This window comes from Equus przewalskii, chromosome 14, assembly GCF_037783145.1.
Source record: "Equus przewalskii isolate Varuska chromosome 14, EquPr2, whole genome shotgun sequence".
Classification (NCBI taxonomy): Eukaryota; Metazoa; Chordata; class Mammalia; order Perissodactyla; family Equidae; genus Equus; species Equus przewalskii.
Window position 1 is genome coordinate 51,864,776 of NC_091844.1, and position 22,577 is coordinate 51,887,352.

At 38.0% G+C, this 22,577-nt stretch overlaps 2 protein-coding genes across 4 annotated transcripts in view; one reads left to right on the forward strand and one right to left on the reverse strand.

The window, feature by feature from the left end:
* The window catches only part of PIGF (phosphatidylinositol glycan anchor biosynthesis class F), a 32,467-nt gene extending 21,214 nt beyond the window's left edge, over positions 1-11,253 (forward strand). For both annotated transcript variants that reach the window (XM_070573980.1, XM_070573981.1), the window contains exon 6: positions 10,944-11,253. In XM_070573980.1, the coding sequence (XP_070430081.1) occupies positions 10,944-11,057 (114 nt within the window). In that variant the 3' untranslated portion in view covers positions 11,058-11,253. The remainder of the gene's footprint in view (positions 1-10,943) is intronic.
* The window catches only part of RHOQ (ras homolog family member Q), a 38,869-nt gene continuing 24,609 nt past the window's right edge, over positions 8,318-22,577 (reverse strand). Inside the window, exons 3-5 of one of the 2 annotated variants that reach the window (XM_008541481.2) lie at positions 15,415-15,579; positions 15,004-15,099; positions 8,318-11,614 (exon numbers count right to left, since the gene is read on the reverse strand). In XM_008541481.2, coding sequence (XP_008539703.1) covers positions 11,459-11,614; positions 15,004-15,099; positions 15,415-15,579 — 417 coding nt within the window. In that variant the 3' untranslated portion in view covers positions 8,318-11,458. Of the gene's footprint in view, positions 11,615-11,828; positions 11,977-15,003; positions 15,100-15,414; positions 15,580-22,577 lie in introns of those variants that run through there. The other variant, XM_070573978.1, reaches the window with a different exon arrangement.

Sequence of the window (22,577 nt, forward strand, 5' to 3'; positions counted from 1 at the left end):
ATCATGGGGCGTAGATGTGCCTTTGTAAAATCTGGGATTAGTCTTTCATAGAAGGTGTGTATGTTAATTACTTACAATCCAGTTATCCATTTTGGATTGTTCTTTTCTACCTCTTGTTTACAGTAAGAGGTGAGCTGGATCTAAATTGATGGTATCAGACTTTTAAAATCAACATAAAGTTTCCATTTGAATTACTGACTTTTAAAAAATATTTTCTAGCTGGCTAATTTAAATATATAACAAGTGTCGGTCTTCATTAAGAGTGTTTCATTTGATTGGAATATTACTGGTTGTTTAATTATCTTTACTCTTGTGTTGTTTTTATACTGTCCCAAGGTAATGACCCACTTCTTCACTATAATCTTTTAAAATTATGATATATACTGTTGGTGGCATGATAGAATGATGTATAGTTAATCATCTTTTATTCACATAATAATAACCTGCCTCTCTCCCTTTTAGCAGTTTTTTTTAAATGCAGGTTTTTATTTATTTATTTTTTTATTTTGAGGAAGATTAGCCGTGAGCTAACTACTGCCAATCCTCCTCTTTTTGCTGAGGAAGACTAGCCCTGAGCTAACATCCATGCCCATCTTCCTCTACTTTATATGTGGGACACCTACCACAGCATGGCTTTTGCCAAGCGGTGCCACGTCCGCACCCGGGACCCAAACTGGCGAACCCCGGGCCACCGAGAAGCGAAACGTGCAAACTTAAACACTGCACCACCAGGCCGGCCCCCAGCTTTTAGCAGTTATTTACTGATAAACTAGAGAAATGATGAGGTTTCATTTTTTATTTCACTTTTTATTTTCAGCAAACAAGGTTTTTCGTTTTGTTCTGTTTTTTTTTTTATAAGTCTACACAGAATAAGTACTCAGTGTGGCTCATGATGCTGACAGAATCTGCCAGAAAAACAATAAATCAAATAAAGGAATATGGAGATTTTTCTAGAGCAAAATTTCATGAGAAGATACTACTGTATACACTTTATTATCTAAAATATAACATGTAGTAAGAAGAGATTTTAGTTCTTTGTTCCTTGTAGCCCGATACAGATTTGATAGGTTTGTGGTAAAACAAGTTTTTCTGGATCATGATCTGGTTTTATTTATATTCTAGTCAGAGAAACAAGAGTATCTGGCTAAGCAATTATACCTTCGTTAAAAATGCACACACACAAACAACCCCTCAAAAACTTTTACGTGTTTTAGTTCAATTTTCTCTACTTTGAACTCAAATCTGACTTTGTATAAAGTTCCAGAGGCCAAACATAAGATTATAATGATGTAAGTTCTGTATTGAGCAATTTCAAACATATTTATATTTTTTTAATTGTTTCATCACTAAATGACTGGAAAGGCCCATTGAAAATATGTAATCTCAACAGAAGAGTTTTTCACGTACTAATATGAATTTTAAATAATTTTAAGTAGTGACAAGTGCTGAAAGGTGTGCCGGGGCATCTTTACAGTTGGAGGAAGCCTTCCCACTGTAGGAGCAGCAAGAGGATTTGGCAGGGTGGCCACCTACTACATTGCTGGTCATCTTTGCTGTTGTTTAAGAAATGATTTGAAAGTCATCTTACTTCTCTTCCCTGCCTAATTATTTGCCTTTAAATATCAGCAAGAAAATAAATACTTGAATTGCCCATAACCCAGACAGCTTTCTTCACTCCCAGAGAAAGCCTACAGTCACTGACAAAATAAAGACTTTGGGGAAAAACTTTGTACATTATTATTTGATCCTTTATCTGCTGTAACTAAATAGCTAGTCAGTAAGTATTTGTTGAATTCTTACTGTGTACAAAGCATATAGTCTACGTAAGTGTAACAGATAATTAAATATTACACAGGACTGGAATTTAATGATTTGGTAACATTAATTTAGATTCAGATTGTGATTTAGATTCAGATTCAGATTTAATATGCTCTAATATTTTGTAGAATAGATAGTTATGAGCTTTTCATCTGGAAAATGTCTTAATTCTTTCCTTTATCAAAAATGGGCATTTCATGTTACAAAAAAAATTTCATGGGAGGTTAAGTAAATGTTGGTTATTCTCAGCAGAGGAAATCTGCCACGTTTCATTACTACGTAGACAGATAACACGATTATTAAGAGCTTTGGCATCAGATTACTGAGTTCAAATCCTGGCTCTGTCACTTGGTAGTGAGGATTAAATAATATAATTCTTCTAAAGTACTTAGTTCAGAACCCGTCACATAGTTACTGCTTAATTAACATTGTAGGCATTTGTGATCTATAATGACTATATTTTTAGCCTTACAAAAAAATGCAAATTCCATTATTTGAGTTCTCAGAGTGTTAGAGAGTGCGTTAATTGTCTCAGTTGGTTATTTTATTCATTCTGCCCAGCAGTGCTTCAGTTGGTCATGTGGGTTGTTAATTCATCTTTTTGTTTCTCTGGTATTTAGATATTTAGGGTAATTGGAGTTCACATAATTTTCAATCCTGTCTGACAGGCAATAGAAAGAAAACATAACATTTCTGATCTATGTATGTACCAGGCAGGGGGCTTGGCACTATCACAGAAGTAACTTAATCCTGACAATCATGGTGCAAAGTGTGTTTCATTCCCATTTCTACACAGAAGAAAGTCAGTGTGGGGAGAGGAGGACACATCTTGCTCAACATTACCTGGCTGATGAGAGGAGGACTTACTATCCAAACCAGAGCCCCAGGACACGATTCTCCTCATTGCTGGAGACTCTGAAACGTGGCTTTTCTTTTTCAAAAATGGCTGTAGCTTGGATCTCTTTGGGAAAGCTTGAGTAGTTAATTATATCGCATTTCTTTCCCACATAAGACTTTCACTTAAAAGACACTTCACTTAAATACACCACACTCTGCTGGTGTATTTTAGACCATAACATTTAATACCTTCGTAGGAGAGTGTTTGAAGCTAATATGCAAAGCTTTTGTGCCTAGAAAACCCACAAATGCCTTTAAATTCTGGACCTCAATGCTACTCTCCCAAAATGGAATGCAACCAAATAATGACATCTCTTCGGAGCATACTTACTTCTTACAAAGTTAAAAAGCAAAATTGATTGAGATTGTCTTTAAAACAATTTAAAATCTTTAAAAAATATTAGTGTTTATTCCCATCAGAGACCAGATAAATGAGGCATTGTTATATTTAAAAATCCTTTTTTGTTTTCTCTAGTTGTATCAGGTTAAAAATTTAATATTTGTGAAACATATATTGATTTTCTAAAGTCACAGATGGCACAGCTAATTCCTTCATAAATCAAAGCTAGAGATCATAAGGATTATAACTAAATGGATTACTGCAAATAGTGCTAGAGTGAGGGATAAAACTACAATTATGGATTTAATTATTGAAGAGTTTATGTTTTTAGGTTAACTGGTGTTTCTGTTACCACAGGTATTATACTGTTTTACATGGACCAAAATAAAATATTAATTTATATGATTTATATGGTTCAAGCATGGAAAAAAAACGATAATACTTAACTGACAGAAAATGGTTTTGATTTGAAAGGTGGGCTCACTCTAGGGTGATCGTGTTGCTAATGCTCAGCTAGCAGGACTTTCGTGTGGGAGAGAAAGTGCTGGCCAAGTTACCTCATTTGCATGATCTTGGCAAGGACCATTTAGTGTTTTGACAAGAAGTTCCAGACCAGGGACTACACACAAGAGCTGTTCCTAAATCTGTGCTCTCAGTCATAGCAGAGTGGTGGAATATACAGGGATCAGTGCAGATTTACAACCCGAGAAATGTATCCAGATGAGTGGATTCATCTGTCCCTGTATCAGACAATGGCATTTGCTGTAAGAACATCTGGAAAACACATCACTTACAACCAAATTCAGAGGAAAATATAAATGATCATTTAAAACCAGTAGAAGTGTCAGCAGGCTTTGAAAGATGAATTCTGTCAGTCATGCAAATTTGTGATAAGCACAATAAACAAAACAAACATATTAAAAAGTAGCTTGTGAGAAATTTAGAACTAGCTGCCTGGGTTTTATCTTCCCTTATTTATCTGAAAGAGCCAGTAATCCTAAATGGTTCTGAGTTGTTCTGAGAGTTTCTGGGTGTTCTGATCTGCAGATATGTCAGTGTCCCCATGGTATCTGGGACAGCATATACCTCTCCAAAATTATAACTAGATTCCAACACATTTTTTAAGAATTTATGTTATTAAAATGTTTCCAAAATTAAGTAATCTTAGTTTGCTCCTTAATTGCTTGGTTCATGTAGGAACTCAATGGATAGTTTTGAATGATTAGAATCATTCAAATGGAGACTAATTGTACAAATGTCTACCAGTGGTAGGTTTTAGCAATTTCTGTACTTATGCTTCTTAAAATTTATGAAAAACAACAGCTAAGAGCAGGAATCACCCTTCTATTTCTGAGATGAGGCTACATATGGTTAATATAATGCAGTCTGTTGTATAGCTCTTGAGCATTTTCTCTTGTGAGCTTTATACTCCCCAGACATTCATGCAAAGAATAGCATGTATTAAACATGATTATATTACAAGGGCAAGGGAATAGTGCCTATAGCTCAGTATAACATTGCTCATGAACTGTTTTATTTGTTCTTAACTGCTGGTTCTAATTATTACCTAGCAGGTAATACCTAGCAGTTATTACCTAGCTTATACTTATGTAAGTATTTGCTTACATAAGTGATCATGTAAGTTTAAGGTTTTTTTTTTTGAGGAAGATTAGCCCTGAGCTAACATCTGCCGCCAATCCTCCTCCTTTTGCTGAGGAAGGCTGGCCCTGAGCTAACATCCGTGCCCATCTTCCTCTACTTTATATGTGGGACGCCTACCACAGCATGGCTTGACAAGTGGTGCCATGTCTGCACCCGGGATCTGAACCGGTGAACCCTGGGCCGCCGAAGTGGAATGTGCGCACTTAACCGCTGCGCCACTGGGCCAGCCCCAAAGTTTAATTTTTAAGTTATATCATGTAATATACAAAATGATACTGATGGGTGGTACTATACAGCTTTTGTGACAGAATTTAAAATATTACTTCGTTTAGTACAGTAGCTCCATGTTTTAAGTACCAGAGGTACATTATCCCTGTTTTGCACATTGGGAAACTGAGGCTCAGATGTTAAGTGACCTGGCCAAGGTCATACGGCCAGTAAGTGACTGACCTGGCCCTGCAGCTCAGATTGTTCTCCCTCCACTGTCCCATGCTGCTTCTCAGAAAAGCAAAGTAAAGCTCCCAAGGAAAATATGATGTATTTTTTAAAGTCGCCTAATGTTTTTACATAATTTTAAGCTTTTTGTTGGATATTTTAAACTAATTTTCAAAAAAATCATCATCATTAATTATTTGGGAAAACCTGCAGCAGCTCATAAACTGCTACAGTCAGTAACATAACCAAACTAGCTGTTATAGGAGTATCAAAAACTTGCGGATATCGTTTTTTTTTTTAAAGATTGGCACATGGCCTAACATCTGTTGCCAATCTTCTTTTTCTTTTCTTTTTTTTTCTTCTTCTCCCCAAAGCCCCCCAGTACATAGTTGTATATTCTAGTTGTGAGTGCCTCTGGTTGTACTGTGTGGGATGCCACCTCATCATGGCCTGACCAGCGGTGCTGAGTCCACGCCCAGGATCCGAACCCGTGAAACCCTGGGCTGCCGAAGCAGAGCGCACCAACTTAACCACTTGGCCACGGGGCCAGGCCCTGCGGATGTCATTTTAATGACATTACAAGGTTACAAATCTATTTGCACTTAATATATATTAAAGGAACCTAAATAATATTGTACATATTATAATTAAGTAAAATGTATTTAAACTGTTTATTCTCAAATCACATAACAACAAACAAATGCCATCTACCTCATTGAAATTGATCCTTAAAACTCTGAAACCAAAATGTAAAGGGTCACTGTATGTCTTTGGCCGACTAGAGCTGTTAGTAAAAATACTTGTTAGGGTACAGTGATAAAGAGTACAGGGATTCTTAACCAGGACTCCATCGATGGACTTCAGAGCTCTGTGAACCCCTGAAATTATATGAAATATATATGGATCATGTTTGACAAGAAGGAAACATGAATTCTGTTGGATGTAGTTTTTTAAAAATATTTTTAAAGTTCTTAAAGAAAATTTGGGCAGGATTTTAATAGCAGCTTTAGATGTGGTGTATTTGGGGAATGATAATATTCTAGATTATAACAACTTCTATGTGCTTATTAGGAATATGAACTAAAAGATTATCATCAGTTATAGCTCACATGGATTGGTCACTTGTACTGCGTACCAGATACTATTATAGGTATGGTTATAAGTACATGGTACATTATATCACTTAATCATTACAGCATCCCCATGAGGTGAGTTTTATGATGATCCTCATTTTGCAGATGAGAAACCAGGGCACAGAAAGGTTAGGTGACTTGCCCAGAGTCATATATTAATAAATGGCAGAGCTAAGACTCAAATCCAGTCTAATACAAAAATCAGTGGTCTTAATCACTATTCTGTACTATTTAAAACATGCTTTGAAAAATATCAAACACTCCATACGTCTATGAGTGCATTTTCCTTTCCTAAAGTGTAAGCAGAGTTCTGTAGTAACGCCTGATCAGGAGAGAGCAGTATGGGCTTCAGGTGCAAATAAGCTTGAATAATTTTGAAATGTCTTTCAACCAGCAATAATACTGATTTTTTTAACAGAGAAAAAAGTACAGTTATGTCTATATTATTAAGGTTTTTATTTTTGAGGAAGATTAGCCCTGAGCTAACATCCATGCTCATCTCCCTCTACTTTCTATGCGGGATGCCTGCTACAGCATGGCTTGATAAGCAGTGCATAGGTCCGCACCCGGGATCCGAACCAGTGAACCCTGGGCCGCTGAAGCTGAACATGCAAAGTTAAACCACTACGCCACTGGGCCGGCCCCTGAAATGTTTTTATTTCTGAGAGAAAAATAACTTATTGCTGGTACCACATACCCAGACCCTATATTAGGCCTTCGTTAATGCTGATTATTTTACGAGAACACTGACCCTTTTTTTGGTTTAAGTGATGAAAAATACATTAAAAGGAGTCATTTGATTTAGAGAAAGAATAATAGTACTTTAAGCAAGATAGTTTCTTCACATTTAGCTACTCATTTTTTAAAATAGGTTTTTCCTTTTAACAGTAATCTTAATAATTTTACCCACCTGCACTGTATTCTTTATTTATACAACAGGGTTTTGTTTCTTCTGTTTAGTGATTTTTAAAAAATTTAAATTTATAAAAAGCTGGATAGAAAGATTGTCATTTTGGTGCAAATGCTTGTGAAGGACCTCCTGTACACGAATGTGTATTTTGAGTTTTCTATTTTCCTAAAACAAAATAAGATGATTATATATAGCCATCTCAGATTACCATAATTTGGAGAAATGTTTAGAGTGATGCAGTTGTTCAATAGATGATACCATGTGGGTTGTTTTTAATCCTATTTGTGGCATAAAGAATGTTAAATAGAAACATCTCTGTATGTGAGACAATAGTTTTGAATGGAAAACTGTAAAATCTAATTATGAAAATACATAATTAAGCTAGGATTGGTTGACAAGTCAGTATGAATTCTGTTGCCATAGTATAGTTTTAAATTTTTTTAAGCAATTATAAGGTTAGTAGGAAATTGCTTGAGGAAAGTTATTAGTGGGCACCCTCCCCCAGCTCCCTTCAGCTGCTCCTTTGCCGTTTCCTATCTGGGTCTACAAAAATGAGGAAAGTTGCCCTATATAAAGAAATTCTTTTAAAAAAAAATGACTGTGTTACATTTAAGGACAACTTATTTCAGGAAAGTCAAGCAGGAAACCCCGAGCCATCACTAGCAAACAGTCTTCAAAGCCAGTCCAACATTTTAATTTGCTGATGACATGGATTTCTTGAGACGCTGATAACAGCAAGTGTTCCAAGCCTTAACCCCTTGTTAGACAAAACTTGTGAATGAATATTTACTTCATTTTTGTTGGAGGTGAAGTATGGCAGCTATTTAAAGAATGTGTGTGTGAATGTGTATGTGTGTGTTTGGAAACAAAGAGCCAGACTGAAATTAGAAGTGCTTAAAATAGAATTTAGTAACCCAATTTGGGATTTGGCTGGGATTCCCGAGGGATTATTATTCTCCTACACTTTGACAATGTGCTCTTTAACAAAGTGCAGGTGCTCACAGGTGGCCAGTGATGAGTAGACTCAGCATGAGAAACAGAGGAAAGAGTATCACCCCGAATGTTCACATAGGTATTAAATAAAAACTACTACGGTAAGAAGTTCACTGCTTTACATAGATAGTAAACTATGCATATTATTTTATTTGTAACCCCACGTGTTAAAATGGGACACTGTTAAAGTAACAATCACTTAAAAAGCAACAACCAACAAACCAGTATTTAATTTGGTACTTAATAATTAAAAATAAAATGGAAGCAGTGCCTAAAGTAACTAAGCTAATTCACAATAAAAACCATTAATTCAGGCTCTCCTTATGGAAATATGGTAATTCAATATGGGCTAACCTAAAATGTACCTTTAGAGATAGAATAAGGGTATAAGTTAGCAAAGTATTGAATAAGATTTCAGGGAGCCCCTAAAATTATTTTTAAGAACTTTAGAACTGATTATATGCAAAAAAAAAAAAAAAAAAAAGAACTTTCTTTTAAGTTTATTCATACATGACCTTATTTGAAGCAATGTATTTGCATTCACTAGCAAAATTCACATCAGTAAGGTATTTTTGAAATATTTTATTTCCCAGATATTTCACTACTTTGAATTAGTCGTTCCAGTGATTAGTCTGAATTTCTACTGAAACCTAAGTCTTTAATGAAGACGTGCTTCTGAAAATAAGGCAATTTTTCTACAATCTGCTTATGAATAGAAAACAAATCTTTGGTTTTAGTTAAAGTGGCAGGAAGGATTTTGCAAAAAGAAATACTAAAAAACCAAAGCAATGAAAAGGCTCTTAATAAGCAATGGGAAACTCCAAACCCCATCAAGGTCAATAGAGTACCTAAGGCACCTCAGGTTCAGATGATACAATCATCTCTGCTTAGAGTTCTAATAATCTATATACAGGATTCTTACCATCTTAAGAATGTGAAGCCGAAAGATAATGTCCAACAATGATTACTGTGACCAAGAAAGAAAAGAATTGTAAGAATTGATAAATGGGAGAGAGATTGGAGATCATCTGTTCTACCTCCCATGTTTATGGATGAGGATCTGAGGCTCAATCAAGAAACAGGTGACACTAGAGTTTGTGTTTCCAGATTCCTAGGCCATTTCTCTTAGGGCAGGACAAAATCTAGATACTAACTTTCATTGGCTAGTAAACCAAGCATGAAGAGTTTCAGAGATGTGAATTTGAGAGAAAAAGAATCCCCATCAAATCCCCAAAGGCAAGTTGGAAATGTGTAATACTTTACTGTCTTAATTCCTTTATACCATGTGTTGGACAATTTAGCTAATATACTAACTGACTTATACAATTCCTTTCAATTCTATCTAAAAATAGCAGACCAAAATTAAATGAGAAAGTTACATAAGATTCCACTTGAGCACACATGAGGCCATGATTACTTCATGTGATCACCACTTCTTGGGAGAAGGAAGACATCCACTGTCCAGTTCAGAGAGGAAGCTCCTGACTAGTTATCCAGTAGACTCTCCACTCTTCAATGGGGAAGATGATGCTTACACTTTAAAAAATCTCTACAAAGCTCACATACAAGACAGTACATCCTAGATTTGTGACTGATATGAGCATTTAAGGCTGTCATTTTCAAGTATAAAAGTTTAGTGTTCCATTACCCAATCTGTGCAATAGACATAGGTATAAGCTCAAGTCATGGAAATTAACAGAAACTCACCAAAGACATAAAGAAATCATAATTTAGGCAACAGCAAGTTTAAATGTAGGAAAGGCTGGAAAAAAAATTATGGATTAGATTATGCTTCTCTGAACAGCATTAGTTTGTGCACAATGAAACTCTGTCTAACGCTATTGTTTGTTGCATGGCATTTGGAATAAGGCAGATCCACAGCAGACCAAACAAGGAAGCTTGAGTAGGTAATAGAACTAGTAATTAAGATGGTTCACCTCTAACATGGTTCTGTGGCCTGATCCCCCAGAGAAAGATTAGAAATGGCTCCAGTATACCAAATAAGCTTCACAGATGAACATGAAAATTTTTTTTAAAGCAAGGCCTTTCACCTAGGGACCAACATGCACTGCTTGTGGATGAAATTATATCAACATTATTTACTTCTGGCTTGATATAATATTGTGAAACGTAATATGGCTGGAGAAAATGGGTATTTGGAAGCCAGGATTTCGTTTAACTTACACCCTAGGTGTGTACTTAAGTTGTAGCTCTATAATTTCTGCTATGGTTCCAATATCTATATCTGAAAGGTGGCATCAGTTTTATTATGGAAGCAGTTGCTTTGTTATGAATTCCATAACATGCTTGAATTCTAGGTCTTTCTCTTTAACATAATTTAAAGTTTCTTATGGTTTGGTCAGCGTACACACTTCTCATTTCATTTGATATACAAGCCAATGTGGAAATTAAAAAACAAAATTACCAACTAGTTGAGAGAGCTAAACTGAGTCCAGGATTATGGCAAAGTCTGACCCAAAATTTTAATCAGTAACTTCAGCATGTATCTCATGCAGTTTGGGGAGCATCAAACTAAGTCTGCAGTCGCCAGAAGCCTTGTTACAGCTGAATGCACAGTAACTCAAACGTGTCCACTCTTAGTGTTCATGATAAACGCGGTTACGACCTTCGTACACTTTTGGCATTAAGAAAGCACATTAAGCTTTAATATAGAAATATTTAGGTTACACTTAACTTGTGCTCAAGTAATAATAAAATGTCTCTTCTTTTTTGATATCATACATTCTCTCCTCAGGTCTGGCCCATCTCCTGTACTCTTGGAGCGACCTTTGGCTATGTGGCTGGCCTTTTTATCTCACCACTCTGGATATACTGGAATAGAAAGCAACTTACATACAAGAACAATTAATTGGAGCAAAGGGAGAAGATACTTCTTTGTGCAGATTCCATAAAGACTGTGCAGAAATGTATACGGTCTAAGCCAGGCAGTTCCATTTACAGCACTGTTTTTTATGTAGTTACAACATGATGTGATTGTAGCTTTTTAAACTATGAAACCCCTGAGAGATTGTACCTTCTAGTTGAAATAAAGTATTTATATTAGATTGTGGCTTCAGATGCTTTTTGCTGCTTCTTGGACCTTTAAGAAACATTCTTAATGAACTTTATAGAATTCTGAGGACAGGGTTGGGTTTTTTTCCTTTCAAGTTTTAAACTGCTTCCTTATTTCTAAGAGGTCTGGGTATAGCTGTAGCATTTCATATGCTTTCTGACAGAAATGGACAGTTTCCTTGGCCACTGAAGATGTTTTCACGTAATCAAACAACAGTTTATACATCTCGATCCTATTCTTTTTTTTACTGTGTGTTTCTTTGGAGTTAAAATGGCTATGATAGCCTCATCAAAAACAGTCTTCAGTCCCTTCTGGGTTAAAGCTGAACATTCCACATAGCAGCACGCTCCTATCTGGGAGGGAGAAAAAAAAAGTCACAAATATATAAAATCTCTTTTATACAATTGGTATCACACAACCCAACTTTATAAGGAAAATTATAAGATATAGCTATGCAAAAAGAATGAAATCATCCATATTCATAATACCCAGAGATAGCTAACTTAAAATACTAGTGTATATCCTTCCAGACTTTTTCTATGAAAAACTCTTTCATTCATCAAATACTTACTGGGTACCTGCTATATGCCAAGCACTGTTTTAGGTGCTGGGGATAATGTCGATGAACTGAACAAAAGAGCCAAGTCTCTGCTGTGTGACGCTTACACTTGCTGAAGCTCTACTGGGGGAGAGAACACTGAGCAGATGGTGGTCCCTGCCATGAGAAAACGACAGCAGAGTGAGGGAGATGGGGCGTGCAGAGGACAGCGGTGGTGGTCAGGGAAGGCTGCTCAACGAGGTGAAGTTGAGCAGTGAGAGACACCTAGGGGCAGACAGAGCCACAGACGCAAAGACCCTGATGCAGCAGCATGTGTGGAGCGGTCAGGGCACGATAAAGAAGCCAGAGTGGCAGGAGAGAGCGAGCAAGGGGGAAAGGGCAAGAGACGAGGTCAGTGAGGTAGCCTCGAGGCCACTCTAAGGACTTTGGCTTCTACTCTGAGAGGGGACCTATTTGTTCATTCACTGAAAATTTACTGAGCACTCTTATTGCCAAATGCGAGAATACAGCAAGGAACAAAATTAAGTTCCTACCTTACTCTCCATAAAGCTTACATTTTAGAGGGAGAAGACCAAGAACTAATAAACACAGAGGTAGAATGTCAACAGGTAACATGTGGGAAGGGAGACAAGTAGGGAGTGGGGACAAGATCAGGCAAGGTCTCATTGAGAAAGTGATACTTGAGCAGACCTGAAAGGAGTAAAAGAACGAATCATGTCTACCTAGGGAAGAACATTCCAGGCAGAGGGGGCAGCAAAAGTACAAAGGCCCCAAGGTAGAGGACTTTGAGGAAACAGCAAGGAGGCTGCGTGCCTGGAGTACGATGAGTGGGGCGGAGAGGTAGCAGGGGCCTGTGGGCCACGGGAAAGACCGTGGCTTCTATTTACTCTGACTGAGCTGGGAGCCACTGGAGGATTCTGAGCAGAGCGGCGGCCTGATGGAGCTTATATTTTAAAAGACTCCCTCCGGCTGCTGTATTGAGAACAGATGAACATGAGACACAGACAGAAGCAGAAAGGCAAATTAGAAGCTGTTCCTGTAATCCAAGCCAGAGAGGGAGGGGGCCTGAGCCAGGCTGGCAGAGGAGGGGCTAGTGAGGAGTGGCTCGATTCTGGATATATTCTGAAGGTAGAACAATGCGTTTCTGCTGAAGGGTTGGCTGTATGGTATGAGAGAAAGAGCAAGATCAAGTGTGACTTAAAGGTTTTTGACTCGAGTAACTGGGAGGACAGGCTTGAAGTGTCAAATCAGGAATTCTGTTGTGGACATGTTAATTTTGAGATGCTTCGCCACCCAGATAGACTTGTTGCATGAACAGTTGGATGACCAAGTCTAGAGTTTATGAAAGAGGTCAAGCCTGGAGATAGAAATTTGGGAATCTTCAGTAGTAGATCGTTCAAACCATAAGACTGATAGAAGCTCACCTAAGCCTAGAGAGTTGTGTGTGGATATAGAGGAAAAGATGTCCAAGAAGCTGCGTGCTGATCCCTGGGCCCCCCAACATTCACAGACAGGGAGATGAGGAGATGGAGGAGAGGCCAACAAGAGGGGAGAAGACCTGAGAGAGGGCGTTCAGGGACGCCAAGTGAGAGTGTTTCAAGGAGCCAGCTGTGCCAGATGCTGCTGACAGGTCTAGAAATGGGATCATATTGTTTTGCAACCACTTTTTTCCCTTAAACTATATAATAAAGATGAACATCTCAATAGATAAATTAGTATAAAGTCTTAATAGATGCAGGGGCTTTCTTTGCCATTATAAACAATGTAGCAACTTTGTGGCCATCTCTTAAAGCACATCCCTAATAATTTTCTTAGGATGAATTCCTACATATGGAATTCCTTGAACAAAAGTGTGCATGACTTCAAGCCTTTTGCATATTATCAAGATTACTTTTACTCAATGAGTAACAGTATAACAGAGTGCCCATTCCCGTATACCCCTGGAACAGTGGCTACTATAATTAGTTTCTCATTTTTTGGCCAATCTTATGGAAGGAAATTGAACTTAGATTTGACGACTAAGGAGTCTGAATATATTTCCTATTTTCAAAGGCAATCTGCATTTTTTGGTGAATTTGCAATTGATGTTCTTAGCCCATTTTTCTCTTGGGGTTATATGTTTTTTTCTGATTAATTCCTATGCAAGGGATTCCTGTATACTAAGGATATTAACCCATTTTTCTGCCATACATGTCAAGTTTGTTATATGACTTTTAATTTTATTTCCGGCAGTTGATGTGGTGTTAAATTTTTATATAGTTAAATCATCAGTATTTTCACTTATGACTTATACCTTTATGACATTTAGAAATTCCTTCTCTCCCAAGATTACAAAATTTAATACATGGAATTTCTAAAGTGATTTGTTAGTGGTGCCATTTATCTTTTGCTATAGGAAAAAAACTGTGCTCTCAAAAGTTTTCTTGCTTTCTTCTGCCTCCTAATAGTACATTTAAAAAGACCTTATTGGGTTCTGTTTCCACAAAAGTCCTATTAAAGTCACAACATCTAAAAAATAGGAATCCAATAATATTAGAGCCAAATGGAGAAAAAAGTAAGCCTAGCTTTGGGGTGAGGGAGAATATAAGTTAAAAGGTATTATGTGCACCACAGTTATATATTTTTTAGAATGCTAACATTTTCTATCTTTCATAAAAAGATTGGAAGAATATTCAACACAGTTCTTTTCAAACTTAGCTGTAATTTTTTGTTTTTAAATTCATATTTAAACTGTTATCCTATGCCACTCCACTACCTACCCCATGAGTCTTAAGTGAAGACAGAGCGCCTGTTTTGACACAGGACAAATGGTTAAGTGATTGAGAAGGGCTTAAAGACCAGCACCTTCTTCTGATGCCTCTCATCAGCAGCATCCTGCTGGCAGTGCAGCAAGGTGTAAGAGCCTGGGCTCAGAGTCAGGCCTGACCGAAACCCAGCTCTGCCATTGACTACCTGCAGGACCTTACAAGTTACCTGACATCTCTAAGCCTCTGTTTTCTCTTCCGTAAAACAGGGGAACTAGTCAGACCACCTCAGTGAGTTGTGCAAGGATTAAATGCGATAATGCATGTACAGCACTCAGCACAGTGCCTGGCATACAGAAAAGGCATGACCAATGTTAGCTTCTGTTAGTACCTTGGCTACTTTTACATTTATTTTCAAATTCTGTAAGTGTTCCATTACCTCTTTTGCTAGTTTCTGTCCTTGTTCCACACATATAGGTTTTTCTTTCATATCATTCAGTCTTGCTAAAGTTTTGGGGTCGTCTCGGAGATCAATCTAATTAAGAAAGGTCAATAATGTCCCATAATATTATAAGTCTTTAAAGAGAAATCAGAGCATGTAGTCCCATTTAATCCCCACATATCAAAAAAAAAAGATTAAACAAAAGAACTTAACTTTTAAACCAACTAATATAATTGCTTTCTTTTGACACTACTTTTTCCAAAAAACGTGACAAAATTTATGTTAACTAACAACTGAGATGAAACACATATATCATTTGCTAAACCTTAGGACCATCTGTCTGAAAGGAACACCACACAAGATAAGCCAGAGATTATTCTTAAATGAGTAAAATCAAAGCAGACATACCTGAGTTCCTATTAGTAAAAAGGGTACATTTGGTGCGTATTCCTTAAGTTCTGGTACCCACTCCTCTTTCACATTTTGAAACGAGGCTGGATTTACCACAGAGAAGCATATAAGGAAGACGTCAGTCATTGGATAAGATAAAGGCCTCAGACGATCATAGTCTTCCTAAGGAAGAAACAAAAACTTCATTGTTTCTCTTTCCATTTCTATGGTTTACTAATAATATGTACATTAAATTACACGGTCAGAGAAGCAAAGTCAGGACTATTCGACAAATGGAATCTATGGCATTCTACATAAAACAAGATAATTCCATTTGTTTTTGTGTGTTCTTCCTTTTGAAGTTCTGTGCACCAGTGGGGTTAAAATATGAGACAATATCATTAACAACTACAATGCAACTTTGAGAAAATGCATTGTGATTATGAAAGCTGTCACTGGAAACATTTTTGCCTGAAACTTTGCACAGAGAATTGATTATAGCTAGTTGTTGTCTGAGTGTTATCATTTATAGTAACTAATATATACTGAGTGTTTCCTGTCTGTCAGTCACGTCCTGATCCATGTGTTCCCCCAGGTGTTACTTATTTAGTCCTCCTAACAATATATGACATAAGTAGCATTATCCCTGTCTTCCAATTGAATAAACTGAGGCACAGAAGTTGACTAACTTGTGTTAGGATGTGTAGCCAGTAAACAAAGGAGATGGGATTCAAACCCTGGCAGTTTTATTCCAGAAGCTACACCTTCACCACTATACATCTTCACTGAGACCTGAAACCTTTGCTTTCCCTGTTTATATGGTTTTCTTAATTAACGTGTGTCTGAAAATTTAAAGATAGAAACATATAGAGTAAATCCACAAAAATCTCCCTTTCCTCCCCAATTTCCATTCCCTTCCCAAAATGGAGATGTTTTCATATGTATCTTTCCAGTTCTTTTTCTATGCATGTACATACCTACAACCGTACACAGTCAAACACCTGTAAATAAAAGAGATTGTGCTCTCTTATGTACATAAAAGAGATCTTGGAGATCTTTCCAGACCAATACATAAGATTACCATATAATTTTAATCTGCTGCCTCATATTCCAGAGAAGGGCTGTGCTCTCTATGGATGGCTGTTGTAGCATCTCTCCCTATCACAAAAGGCAGTGAAGATCCTGTTCTGCTTAGATCATTTTCTATGACACAAAATTTCGCTTATTTACATTCTAGTGAGTGAACGGTGTCAGGATTCCATTTATGATGGGGCTTGCCTCTCATCTGGTTTCAAGGAAACTTTATTTTTGGCCTCGGCCACCACTCCTCTTAAATGACCCGTTTCCCTACCAGAACTGCATGAATGTAGAACTAAGGGAGTATTAAAAGCATCTTCCACTCGGAGTTTTAGCACTAGCATTTCTCTCATGGAAAAATTTTCTTTTCATGTCTTCTTCTGATATTTTTCTTAATATAATGTTCAATTCAAGCATATTAACGTCTCAAACTCGTGACTTTGGAGTTAACCCTTCTCTTTTTCCTCGATGCTTTCAAAGGGCAAATCTACAGGCTGGGGGGGGGGGGGGGGGTGGGGTGCCTGAAGGATTTCTCAGGTGTTGGCTATTACAGGACATTCCCAATCTTCTTTACCCTTTAATTTTAAATGTGGAGGCCCCTAAATGGTTTTGAATAAAGCAGTACTCTAGTGTTAAGAAATTATTAATGAAGAAATCAAGTAGACTGGGCATGAGACAAGTTGCACCCCAGCCAGTTACTATAAGAGGACTACTATCAAAAATATAACATGTTTTTAAAAATCAGTTTGAGCGTTAAATAGCACGCCTGGGTGCATTAAATATACTTCCTGTACTCTACTGCCTATTTCAAACTGCATGTCCATACAGGGAAAAAAGGGACAATATTAATCTTAGCATTCCACCCAGCAACTCCATGTTCCCGAGCCAAACGACACGTGCTACGGTCAGGGAAAGGGATGTCTTGTTAAAAACCTCTCTTCATCCATAGTTAGATGTCCAATTTTCACAGAATTAGAAATGAGGATACCGTCTCATAGGATTAAGAGGAATAAATGAAATAATGCAACTAAGACATCCAGCATAGTGCCAGGCACACAAAGGAACTCTTCCAACACTTGCACGCAAATTCCTCAACCCATGGGAAACTGATTTTCCCATCTCTTTGCAAAAACACAGGGTCCCATGAGCCCCACAGCAGTCCTGGCTTTGCATCTCTCTCCAATCACAGAGAAGAAACTCCTTCAGTGAAAAGTAAAATTTTCTACACTGGCATGAAAACACACAAATCAAACTGAGGTCTCTGGAGGACAGTATAATTTTCAGATTAATAAAAGAGAATGATAGATTATTACTGTACTAATTAGTCATTTGGGGACTCAAGAACCTTATGACTATTTAAAATGTAACCAGAAAAAAGATTTATATTGTTTTAAGAAAATCAAATTAGATTTTTTAATAAAAATTTTACTTTTCAAGCAAGTTTACCTCATCAGGGAAATAGAATGTGCACTCTTCTCTAGAATCATATTACGAGGAATAAAAAGTAAGGGAATGCAAACTTCTCTAGAAATGCTTAATAACATTAATCTAAATATTCTACAGAGCCTAAGTCTGTTGTACAGGTTCCTTTCATCACCATAGTGAATACGGACTTTCCTCAATGAACATATGGGCACAAAGGATGGAAATTAGACTAATCATTTCCAGATACTTGTTAAATTGCAGATTTTGTTGGCATAAGTAAAATGTGAAGGATTGGGGTTATGAAAAAACAAAACAAAGACAAGTATGTTCAGAATTCCTTGGAAAGAAACGTTACCTCTTAAGTCTGAACTATCTAAAATGAACGCCTTCTGCCTGTAATCTCCAGCTAAATAATTGGCAGTTATTATAAGAATGAGACCTTTCTGCCTCCATCCAGCCTAAGTAATTAGAAGTCTAATAATAGATCGCAAATTAAAAAAATAAATGATCTCCTATACGTACCATAGCCTGCATCATATAAAATTGTTTATATACACCGTGCAGAGTCTTGAGTGAACTCAATGTGAAATTTTAGATTTCGAGATAAATAAATTGAAACATGCAGAATCTTTCATCTTCAACTATATATTTTAAATTTGACAACACAAAGAAAGTTAAATGTGGAACAACTGCTGTTACTTTTATTTTTTTTCTGTTTTCTTTTTTCTTTTGAGGAAGCTTAGCCCTGAGCTAACTGCTGCCAATCCTCCTCTTTTTGCTGAGGAAGACTGGCCTGAGCTACCATCCGTGCCCATCTTCCTCTACTTTGTATGTGGGATGCCTACCACAGCATGGCTTGCCAAGCGGTGCCATGTCCGCACCCGGGATCTGAACCAGTGAACCCTGGGCCGCCGAAGTGGAACATGCACACTTAACCACTGTGCCACCAGGCCAGCCCCAACTGCTGTTACGTTTAAACGGCCACTTATCAAAGTCAGAAATTCTCAAAGCCAACTCTCTAGTGTCCTTCTAATTAACAAATAAATTTTATTTTAGTTCAAATATTTTAATACCTATTTTATTTAATACTATTTAATACCTATTTTCAATAGGTATTTACACATTTCACCCTGGTAACTGGAACGTTCTCAGGAGTAGAGAAAAATGTATTAAAGATAACTGACATTAAAAGCATGAAAAACAATGGTGAGTTAAGTCAATAGGATTGTTGGACTGCTTAGTAAAGTCTTTAGCTTCTTACCAACCAGCTAAGTACTAGGGGTATCAACAACTTCTTCTTCTTCTTCTTCTTTTTGCTGAGGAAGATTGGCCCTGAGCTAACATCTGTTGCCAATCTTCCTCTGTTTTGCATGTGGGTTGGCACCACAGTATGGCAACCCGTGAATAGTGTAGGTCCACACCCAGGAACCAAACCCAGGTCGCTGAAGCAGGGTGCACCGAACTTAACCACTAGGCCACGTGGCCAGCCCAAGGAGTATCAACTTTATAAAAGTGTGTTCCGGTAGCCTGGTGATTAGATTCTCCAGTCTTGTCAAGAGTCCTTGATCTGTGATGATGACAACCTTAACCCTTGAAAGATATCACACATTTATAACCTGACAAGAATCTGCAGACAGTAAGAGACCAAAGAAATGGGCTCTGAGAGGAAACAAAGGAACTTTAGGTGCAAGGGAGAGCTGCTGCAAATGAGGATCAACTGGGAGACCCCTGTTTACCACAGCTCAGCCAGAAGCGTCCAGGAGCATCCCGACCTACTTCTGCACTAAAATACATTTGTCCCCTTCATGGGGACCTGGGTGCTCCCTCCTACTTTGGTGAGTTCTGTTTAAAATACATGTTTTTAGGATGTGCATGCCTATTTTAAAAATATATCCAAAACATGTATTTTAAGCAAAACCACTCACATGGGACAGTATAGGCCTTGCCATGCTTTGTGAGCTGGGATGCTATCACACACTGGTCATTTAAAACCAGTCAGCAGGGAAGACGTTCTAAGGATACATACACATGAATACAAGAGATGTGTCCCCTCTGGAGCTCAGAGTTCAATTGGAAAGTAAGACATATATATGTCAAAAGATAGTCACATACGACAACAACAGGAGAAAGAAAAGTGTAAACTGGAGCAGGTGAATATATAAATGCTTAATCCAACAAACCTTACTAAGCACCCACTCTGCCCAGAACGGCACGAAGTGCAATAGCAGGATGACCTTCAGATCAAATCTGATTTGTAAAACATCTTACAAACATTTGCAAAGCTCACTCATAAGATATCTGTATGCTAAAAATAAGGCAACAAGCTCAAATGAGCAGCAGCACCCACAATGCGCCCGAGCACCTCACCAGGACTTTGCAGAACTGAAAGCCACACCTAGAAGAGAGGAAAGTGCAGTGCTGGTGTGCGAACACACGTCAGGTTAGCACCCAGGAGGACGAACCTGATGGACGGGGAGAGACACAAACATTGCCAACAGTCTCTGCTCTCAGGGAGCCCACGGTAAGGGAGACACGTGCATGCAAACACTGTAACGTAAGTCAGAACGTGGGAAATACCCAGAGTGGAAATTAGGGGATGCTAAGAAAAGACTTCTTAGAAGAGGTGGCATTTAGGCCTTACAGAATGGAGGGCACTGGCACACAGATGACCTAGTAGCAATGTGGCTTTGGTCAAGTCACTTATTTCTTAGAGGCTTAGTTTCTCTGTCTGTAAAATGGGAGAACGTCAGTGACAGATGCTTTGAAGACTATAAAGTGCCATAAGGATGTATTACACCACCAAAGAATCCAGGATGTTACTTTGATTTAGGAAATAGTTATTTATCAAAACCGACAAGAGTTTTCCTCTGCAACAACCTAGAAAGAGAAAAAGTGAGACTACAATTGACTAATTTTTTAACAGACAAGCCCCAGACTTGTAAAGTCCGAAACAGCTTCTGACCACTTTAAGAGACATATAAAATGTAAGACAAGTAAGAATGCCCCTGACAACGGGTGGCTTGTGGTCTAAGAAGGAGCAACTCTGTCACTTTCAGCGCGCACAGCAGTAATCTTCCCCAAAACATCTGTTTCTAGTAAGAAGCCCAAAATAGGTCCAGGCATCGTTCCTGAAACACGTGAACTCCCAAAGGGTGCCATGCTGCAGTCAAGAGGACACACAGGCTGCACAAGCTTCTGAAGACGATGAGCATTTTGTCATAAATCGAACTGGTAAACATTTCTACAGTAACTCTTGCTAAGAGGAGTCTATGAAACCTCATTTCCTTTGTGAAGTCCTTTTGTCACTTTTGAGTTCATTTTGCATTTAACTTTGTGACACGAAAATATCACTTTTCACCCTCTTAAAAATAACCGTTTCTCAAGGAAGCTGGATTGGGTTCCTTTTGGTTGCATTTTGGTAAGTTTGGTTCCAAATGCCTCGGTGAGGAGTTTATTGAATTTGCCCATCACCTCCCACTACTGTTGGACTAAAGAAAATTTGAGGAAGAGAAAGAATTTTTTAAAAGTGCTACAAATTCCTACAAGTTATTGTTTTTTCAGAAACTTTCCAAATAATTGGCTTTTTCTTTTCTTTTTTTTTTTATTTTCAGTTCGGTTGTGAAATGGTATTTACATATCCCTGGCCTGATTAGCTCGTTGCAAAAGATTTCTTGAAACTGAAGGTTTAGTTTTTAACTTTCAGCAACCGTCATCTGCATATATTCTGATATATAAGTCTGTCTCCCAATTAATTTAGCAATTATTGAGGTGCTGGTGAACCAGATCTTTGGCTTCTTTTCCATTACTCTCTTCCTTTTGGCTGCCTGACTGTTCACAACTCCTGCTTAGGTTAGTGGGAGAAAAAGGAGAGAAACTGTAAACATGGTGAGCAGAAAGCAACCAGCCAGAGAAGGGGCTCCGCTGTTATCTAACCATGTCGTTAAGACCCAGCACTTCCTCATCTCTAAAAGGAGAGGCGTGGACTAGATTGCCACATCATAGGATTAAAAATGCCCAAACTAACACTTTTTACCCTCGTGTGCCCTAGGAACAGATTTAATGTGGGAGGAGGTTTAAACTGCCGCATGAAAATCAGGTTTTAGGATTCTGTTTTATCTAAGCTGACCCCACAAGGCAGAGGATCAAGACTTAGCTAAATATGGCCCTGAGGCGAGCTTCCTTTCCCCATCTGCGAGGGGAGAATAAATATAGCATACACATGTTAAGATAGATGAGAGAGCTGGTCAAGTGTTCTGAGCTCTTCAACAGACGAGCCTGACTTTCCAAAAAAAGACAAACCACAACTTCAGAGCCGGTGCAATTTCTTTCGTGCATGGTGAGATGACTTCCCTCATTGTGAAGGATTTAGAGCTGAAACTCTACATTGTCTGGAGCTATAATGACAAGTCTCTTTCACTAAAACAGAGGTCAGCTGGGCTAAGGCATGCAGAAAGAAGGGAAATGTCAGGTCAGACTTCCTGCGGTATATCCCTTTTCTAACTTTCTTGGCACAATTTCATGTTGATGGACCATTCATTCATTCTTTCATTCCGACAAATGTCTGCCAGCTAGGAGCTGAGCACCGTGCACGCGCTAGTGAAAACAGACACGGACGCTGCCCTCGGGAGCTCACAGTTTAACAGCGCGGGGGGCACGTGACTCTCAACTAGGGCAGTTCT